This window comes from Equus przewalskii, chromosome 1 (genome assembly GCF_037783145.1).
Source record: "Equus przewalskii isolate Varuska chromosome 1, EquPr2, whole genome shotgun sequence".
NCBI classification, from domain to species: domain Eukaryota; kingdom Metazoa; phylum Chordata; class Mammalia; order Perissodactyla; family Equidae; genus Equus; species Equus przewalskii.
In genome coordinates, this window is record NC_091831.1 from 7,302,628 (window position 1) to 7,310,954 (window position 8,327).

The 8,327-nt window shown below is 45.4% G+C and overlaps 1 protein-coding gene across 12 annotated transcripts in view; it reads left to right on the forward strand.

Annotated features, from left to right (window-relative positions):
• The window catches only part of DHX32 (DEAH-box helicase 32 (putative)), a 58,198-nt gene that overhangs the window by 48,921 nt on the left and 950 nt on the right, over positions 1-8,327 (forward strand). For all 12 annotated transcript variants that reach the window (XM_070568010.1, XM_008526005.2, XM_070568628.1 and 9 more), the window contains 4 exons: positions 2,982-3,173; positions 3,865-4,014; positions 6,139-6,326; positions 7,707-7,888. In XM_070568010.1, the coding sequence (XP_070424111.1) occupies positions 2,982-3,173; positions 3,865-4,014; positions 6,139-6,326; positions 7,707-7,888 (712 nt within the window). The remainder of the gene's footprint in view (positions 1-2,981; positions 3,174-3,864; positions 4,015-6,138; positions 6,327-7,706; positions 7,889-8,327) is intronic.

Sequence of the window (8,327 nt, forward strand, 5' to 3'; positions counted from 1 at the left end):
ACTGTTCTACATCTGAAATTTTGGTGTACCTTTCAAGACCATAGGAAACATGCCATGTGAGGCAGTCGGTTCTGGAAATGGCACAGCAGAGCCTTGGACTCCTCATCTGACCTGTGCTCCTGCTCAGAATCAGCACTGGGTCAGCCCCTTCCTCTGGCTGGTGGACTTGAAAGCTTGTTATAGATTAATGACCTCTTTGTGACCAGCCTTTCTGCTGATTCCCTGGAAGGAAAACACAGATACAGTACTGAAGCCTGGCATTTGGGGTTCCATGGAACAGTAAAGAAATAGTGTGATAATAGCCCTTCACGTTTCTTTGAATGACAGCAGTGGGGGAGGTGTGTGACCTTGCAGTGAGCTATTCCTCAGGGAGTACAGCTGCTTTTGGCCATAAAGCTTAATAAAAATGTTTTGTTCATATTGAAATTGCCTTCAGGATAAAGCAGTCTGATTCTGCACTGCTGTAAAGAAGACCCTCACACCAAAACATTTATATTCCATTTGTGAGCATTATTTCCCATGGGTTACACTGAAGCAGCACTGCCGTAAAGAGCCCTCATCTAAAGCCTTCTGATTCTTAGCTACGACAGTTTTAGGGGCCACAGTGGGGAGGTGTTTTAAAGTGTAGGAGGTAGTATGAGCGAATCCTGGTCAGTGATTTGTACTTCCTGCACCTGTATAATCCGCACTCGTTAACTTGTTCTTTCTAATATGATAAAACCCCAGGAACATCCTCTTTTTCTGGTGTTAGGACAGGGAGCAGAATCACCAAGTTATTTCTGTTAGTAATCCTGTGTGCAGCCAACTCAACTTCAGGGCCTAAAAATGAGAAGGAGTAGGTGCTCCTTGGGGACAGGCTGGCTGTCAAGCCAGATGCTTATACGGTCAATTGCCAAAGATCCTGTAACTGATAATGCGGCAGCTTTGTTGATTTATAGAAATCGGTTTCCAAACAGCTTTCAGTAATGAAGTGTGTGCTCCCAACCCCTTCCTGCTCTGTTTAATCTGAGAGGCTTGTTTCTGTTGCTGCTTCCTGCTCCTTCTCATTTCATGGCTCACTGATGGAACTCTCAGGCTATTTTTTCTAAACAGCCCATCTGTCACTTCTGTGGACTGTGACTTCTCAAGGTCTCATCGTTGCCTCAGGGTCTCCAAGCATGAACTAGGAGTCCACCAGTGCTCCCTGCCAGCACCCAGGTGGGACTGAGGGGTCCGAACCCAGGGGCAGGGATCTCCTGGGGGTCCTGTTCTTCTCAGTTTTAAATCTTGATGAGAGAAATCAAAAACAATAGGGAAGTTAAACTCCTCTTCTCCTGGTGGGAATAGAGCCGCGCCTTGGTCTCCAGCAGCATCTGGGTTCTCTGCGGGTTTGCGCTGGGTTGCCTCGTGCAGCCCCTCAGCCCTGACGCTTGCTTTCCCCAGAAGCTGATCACTGGCTTGCAGCCCCTGTGTCCAGGGTTGCGGTCATGCCTGGGACTTGCTCTGCTCTCCTCGGGAGAGGATGAGATGCGGAGAACTGCACTGCAGTGCCCGGGAGTTACTTCTCAACCCACAGTAGTGGTTTCTCCCAGTGTTTTCATCATGTCTTGATAGGAGTGGGGGATTTTTATCAAATCCGAGTTTGTGACTGGCTTTTCAGTTAAACAGTTTGCCTGAAATTTTGACAAATAGCTTAGTGGTCAAAGTTTGGACAGCAAATGAGTAAATTGTAACTGTTTGTTATTTTGAATTCCCAGCTGCAGATAGGGTAAATTGCTTCTTAGCTCTCCGTAGTCTTCATCGCCCACCCACCACACACGTGTTGGAATTGAGACAAATGAAAGCAATTCAGTGGCTCTCATAAATCCTTCAGTTTCTTGGGTAGAACAATACAGCAGCTTTGTACCATCTGATTTGCTTCTTTGTGTGGCCTTTGTTACTATACCATGCAGCAGACAGGTGAAAAACACAGATTTATTTTAATATAACCTTCTTCTGCTTGGGCAAGGAGAATACCTTTCTTTAAATAAATGGATTAGTGTTTTTGGTGGAGGATAAGCGTATATAATAAATACTACACTATTATCAGTGTTATATAAACTTAAAAGAGAACTAAGTAGATGGAGAAAATTAGCCTCCTGACCTTATTTGCATTGGCAAATAGCTCTTTTAACGTCCTTGTCTACTATTTCTGTCATCTGTGAGGTGTGGGTCAGTTCGGATGGATTAATGTTTCCTTTGTTAGGGGATTGTATCTTCCTGCCTCATAATTTTTCACTGGATGCTAGACACTGTGTGTTTTACTGTGTTGGGTATTGGGTGTTTGTATTCCTATAAATATTCTTGAGCTTTGTCTTGGGATGCAGTATGATCCTTTCAGGTCTTGGTTTTAGGATTGGTTAGGTGGCACTGGAGCAGTGCGCATCTGGGCCTTAGTCCCTGTGTTTCCTACCCAGACAGCCATGGATCATGCGGTTTTGCAGTCTGGCTGGCGGAAACAGGCAGAATCCTCGATCCTGTGTGAGCTCCAGATGCTGTTCCTTCTAATCCTTTGGATGGTTCTTTCTCTGGCCTGGGGTAGTTTCTTACATGTGCTCTGCTGACTAGTCCAGGGGGATGCTCATAGATCTCTTGTCTTCTTTCTGTGTAGCTCTCTCCTCTCAGGTACTCCGACCTGCAGATTTGACCCCCTTAGTCTCCCTGGACCCTCAGCACCATCTTGATAACTCAGGGAGTCTGGCAGCCTCCACCTGGGTTCCCCTCCCTGCACCACAGCCTGGGAAACTTTCAAGGCAGTAAGCTGGGCAATCCCAGGGCTCCCCTCCTTAGTGTCCCGCTCTCAGGAATCACCGTCCTTCATTGCCTAATGCTATTTGTCTTGCAAACCGTTGTTTCACATATTTTGTTCACTGTTTGGTTTCCACATGAGAGGGAAATCCCAGTACCTGTTACTCCATCTTGGCTGTATGAGAATTTCTGATTATTAATTTTTTCTTTCCTAGCACCAGAAAGTTTGATGCAGGCTCTGGAAGACTTAGATTATCTGGCAGCCCTGGACAACGATGGAAATCTGTCTGAATTTGGAATCATCATGTCAGAGTTTCCTCTGGATCCACAGCTCTCAAAGTCTATCTTAGCATCCTGTGAATTTGACTGTGTAGATGAAATGCTGACAGTCGCTGCCATGGTAACAGGTATTCCTTAAGGAATTTGAATTGTCTCTGTACTTGTATTGTGAATCTGCCCCAGGTGTAGATTTAAATGAGAGCCATTAGAAATGATAATGAAATTTTAATAGATTAAAAAGGTAGAAATTGTAAGAATTATCTTAATATGAAAAAATAAAAATAAGAGGCCAGTAAATTTCTTAATCAGACATGTGAAGGCATACCAAGTTTGCTTTTGCCGAAGTAATCAGTGCGGATCAAGAAAAATGTGTCACTAGAAGTGTCCTTCCCCGAATGATTATGTGTGAGTGTTTTTTATTTCCTACCACCTTCATTTGTCTTGGTTTATATGTTTTAACTGGTTCTTTTCCTGACAGAACAGAGCAAAGGCCCCTGCTGCGTCAGGACTTAGGTTCCAACCATGTCCCTGCGTCTCGGCCTCTGAGCACACAGGTCCCCGGCGCCCTGGTGATACAGGCAGGGTGCTAATAACCACACTAAGCAGACCGGAGAAGAGCAAGCAAACAAAATCAAGGAGAAAGACATTTTGACAACTCCCCGGAAATTTGTTTGATTTCTGAGTAAACAAGAATACCATTTCTTCACAGAATAAGACAGGAGCAGTTCCACAAACAGTAGTGAGCCCCTCCCTCTGCGTGTTGTGCTAAGATGGAATGTCTCCATTATTGCTGACCTTGTGACCTTTTGCGTCTTAAAGCTCCCAGCTGCTTTTCACATCTGCCGCGTGGAGCTGAGGAGGCTGCCTTGACTTGTTGGAAGACATTTTTACATCCTGAAGGAGATCACTTTACGCTCATCAACATTTACAAGGCCTACCAAGATGCAACTCTGAATTCCACCAGTGAGCGTAAGTGGATGCTTGCTATTCTCAGAAATGACCTAATTCCACCTTTCCTTCCCCAAATAGAGCTGAGTTGTTTGTCAAACACACTTCTTCTCTAGCCCCGTGGGTCACTTGAGTGGAATGGCGCTTGAGGCCTGAGGCAGCCAGAGGTTTCTGCTGAGCAGTGAGACTGCCCCCTCCTGCTCCCGCAGAGCTCTGACCGCTGCGGGGCCAGCCTGTGTTGACACAACTCCACATCTGGCCAGCCAGCCTTCAGGGCGAGCTTGCCTAGGGCACAATGAAATGGGGATGCAGAGACTTGAACAGCACAGCTCCTACCCTCTTGGGTCAGGGGAGCAAGAAAAGGAACCGACATCTCTAAGTACCCCCTGGGTCACAGCTGTGTGTTATGCTTTCCATGACATGGCATATTCACACTAGATGGGGAAAGAATAGAGAGCTTTCAAAACAAGGCAAAGCCCAGCTCCAGATAATAGTAAAGGATGGGTGGCATGCTGGGGGAGACTGGGGAGAATTTGACTGGAGCTTGGCAGAGATGGTGGGGGAAGGGGCATCCAGAGAGTAGAAGAGCACATGTAAAAGCTGAGGCAGAAGTCCTGGGTGTGTCTAAACGACCGTAGGTATGTTAATTTTCACAAGAGGGTACCCAGTGAGAAGGGAACTGGAAACTCCTCCCTGTGAAACTCCTGTTTGTTTTAGTGCCATCGTGGATTCCGACTCTGAGTGCCCCAGTGGACAGCAGAGCAGAACCCTCTCACCTTCCAGCGCTCTATCAGACAGTGCACTGCTGCTATTCATAGGGTTTTAATGGCCAACTTTTTCAGAAGTGGGTGCCCAGGTCCTTTATAGTCTGTCTTAGTCTGGAAGCTCCGCTGAAACCTGTCCACCATGGGTGACCCTCTGGTATTTGAAATGTCAGTGGCAAAGCTTTCAGCCTCAAGGCAACACACAGCCACCACAGGGTGACAACTGACAGGCGGGCGGTGTGGTTCCCTGACCAGGAAAAGATCCCAGGCTGTGAGAGTGAGGGCGCTGAATCTTAACCACTAGACCACTGAGGCTGGGTGAGAAGTTAAAGACAGGAAGAGATCTCGAGGGGCAGAGAGGGCAGAGCAGTGTGGCGGAAGCTCGGGCCTCCAAAGGACAGCCGGTGAGGCGTTCCCTTCCTCTAAGGGCGGTTGTTCTCACCTGTTTCCCATGAAGCATCTTTTGCCTCCTTTCCTCCAATAGATGGCATGAAAAATATTCTAAATGAAGTGAAAAATATGACAGCAATTTGAATGGCAGTAGAATTGTATACAGCAGGGAGTTAGTTTTTCAAAGCTGAGAAGAAAAAGTTGTCAGTGGAGCCAGAAAGTACGTGGGAGTTTGGTGGCATCTTTTGAGAGTAAGCAGGATGCGTGCCACTTGGATCAAGTACATGCTCTTGTTGCTCCGAATAGGCCTGAGTGGACAGGACAAGGTCGACGAGGCCCTTCTGCCCAGTGTGCCAAGTCCATGTGCATCCCCAGGTCAAGGCAAAACTCCGGGTCTGTCGTAAGTAATTACAGGTGGCAAGAAAAAACTTCAAACTGAAGCAGGTGACTGAATTTTAATAGAAAATTTGAGCTAGTGTAGATAGATGAGCTTAACTAGAACGTAATTCCCAAATCAGCCTAGTAGTAATCCTTTTCTTATAATTAAAATGTGAGGTATTTTCATACATCAGAGGAATTTATACCGCAAGCTTTTCCCTTCCTCATTTGATTAAATGTTGTGGCCTTTTACATCCTTGCTCAACACACAAAGACAGAATGTTGATCTGAAGACAATCTCCTCTGCCCCTTACGAGCCACAGGTAAGGGTGGTAACTTTCGGTCAGCACTGGGAACATGCTGTTTCCATAATTCCTCGGGATTGTGGAAGCCCTGCAGCCAGTGTAGGTCCTACCAGCTGACATGTCTCCCTCCCTGGCAGTGCCAAGGACTGCCCGTCTCACAGCCACAGCGAGTCTCCTTGTCCTTGCTGCCTCTCTACCGCTCTTTGACCTGCTCTCCAGGAGAGGAGCACAGAGGACGTAGATGGCGCCTTCCTGGCCTGGGCTCTTTCAGCTTTGACAAATCATTTCTTTTGTTCTTTACCTCCCAGACTGTGTTGAAAAGTGGTGTCATGATTACTTCCTCAACTGTTCTGCACTCAGGATGGCAGACGTTATCCGAGCTGAACTCTTAGAAATTATCAGGCGCATCGAGCTGCCCTATGCAGAACCTGCTTTTGGCTCAAAGGAAAACAGTGTGAACATAAAGAAAGCGCTTCTGTCCGGCCACTTCATGCAGGTGAGGGGGATAAGGCCGCTCGAGTGCCGTCTCTACACGATCGCATGTGTTCAGGACACGCATCAGGAATCTCTCACTTGGGGTGATTCTGATATTGATGTTAACTTTAAAATAAAACTAAAAACTCTTATGTTATTAAAGATTTACTATTTAAATATGCTTCCCCTCAGGGGAATGAAAGGATAAGCCAGAATACGTTAACTTTGTCCAGAAGGACAAAGATCTTTCCCATCACAGAGGGAGTTATCAGAACACTCCTCTTGGCTGAACATCAGATATAGTCCCTCATCTCACCTGTCTGTGAGTTAGCTCACATTTCATCAGTGATATGCCCAACAAACGAATAAAGGTAATGTCTCATTTCGTTCTTTCCCAGAGCGAAGGCTGCCTCTGAGTTAAAGCACCTTACAGGAGGAGGTGTGCTCTTCACGTCTCAGTAACAGAAATATTGTGGTATTTCCACATAAACTCTAATGCAGTCTTAGTGGAGAAAAATGACATTTTAGCATGGAATTGCTCATGTGTGCTACAGGGTTATGGTGAGGATTATAGCTAAAACATCAAGTATAAAGTACCTGACTTGACTTTTCAGTACACAGTCCCTCTTCATGTGGCAGGTAACAGGCCAGCTTGATGTCATGCCCACAACACTAGCCTTTGTAGCTATGCTATTTTAGCATGCTGCCCTGAAACTGCTAAGGTTAGTTAACATCACCAGCACCATCTCAAGGTTTTGGGCAAAATATGTTTATGGCTTATTTTCTGTATCTGAAAATAGGAAACATGGGTTGCATATTTGTAGTTTTAACTATTCTGTATGAAATACTTTGCAATTTTTTAAACAAAATATTTCTTTATAAATGGTCTCTGACTTAGGATTGTTCCACTTTTTCAACTTTATCATGGTGTAAAGCGATACACATTCAGTAGAAACCATACTTCACATTCTGAATTTTGATCTTTTCCTGGGCTAGCGATACGCGGTTCGATCCTCTCGTGATGCTGGGCAGCAGCAGCTCCCAGTCGGCCACACGATCCGAGGGTGAACAACTGATGCCCTTACAACCATTCTGGACCCACAAACATGCTGTTTCTCACTTTCAGTACGGTATTCAGTAAATTACATGCGACATTCAACACTTTATTTAAAAATAGGCTTTGTGGTAGGTGATTTTGCCCGACTTCAGACTAATGGAAGTGTTCCGAGCACGTTTAAGGGAGGCCAGGCTAAGCTATGATGTTCGGTAGGTTAGGTGTGCTAAACGCGTTTTCATCTTACAGATGGGTTCACTGGGACTTAACCCCATCATAGTTGAGGAAGATCTGTATTGATATCCATATTAAGGCAAAATCTTTTTTCTTTAAAACTCGGCCTTGCAGATTGCTCGGGATGTTGATGGATCGGGTAATTACTTGATGCTAACCCACAAACAAGTTGCTCAGCTGCATCCCCTGTCTACTTACTCCATCACCAAGAAGATGCCAGAGTGGGTTCTCTTCCATAAATTCAGCATATCTGAGAACAACTACATCAGGATTACCTCAGAAATATCTCCTGAACTGTAAGTTTAATGGAGAGAAAAGAGGTTTCTTTTGAATTCATACTTAAGTAAATGACAAACTTGGTTTTTATTACCTTTTCAGTTATAACAAGTTTATACTTGTACCAATTAAAGGCAGGTCTCTATGGATGATCATCTGAGATGTTCCTGCCTTTGGGATTATAGCATAAAGAGAGAGTATAGAAATACAAAACACAGCACGATATATCCTAAGAGGAACACAATGGCACAGAGAAATACAGTTAGCAGGTGCAGACCTTGAAGAGGAATGGGCTTGGCCATCTCTCCAAACAGACCAGCCATTGAGAATGGAGCTAGGGGTGAAGGGGAGGTTGAAACAGGCAGATACCAGAGGTGGAAGGCTTGGGGGCCACGGAGAATTTGAAGTTTATCCTAAGTGCAGTGCAAAGCGGTTGGAGGGTTTTAAGCAAGAGTAACA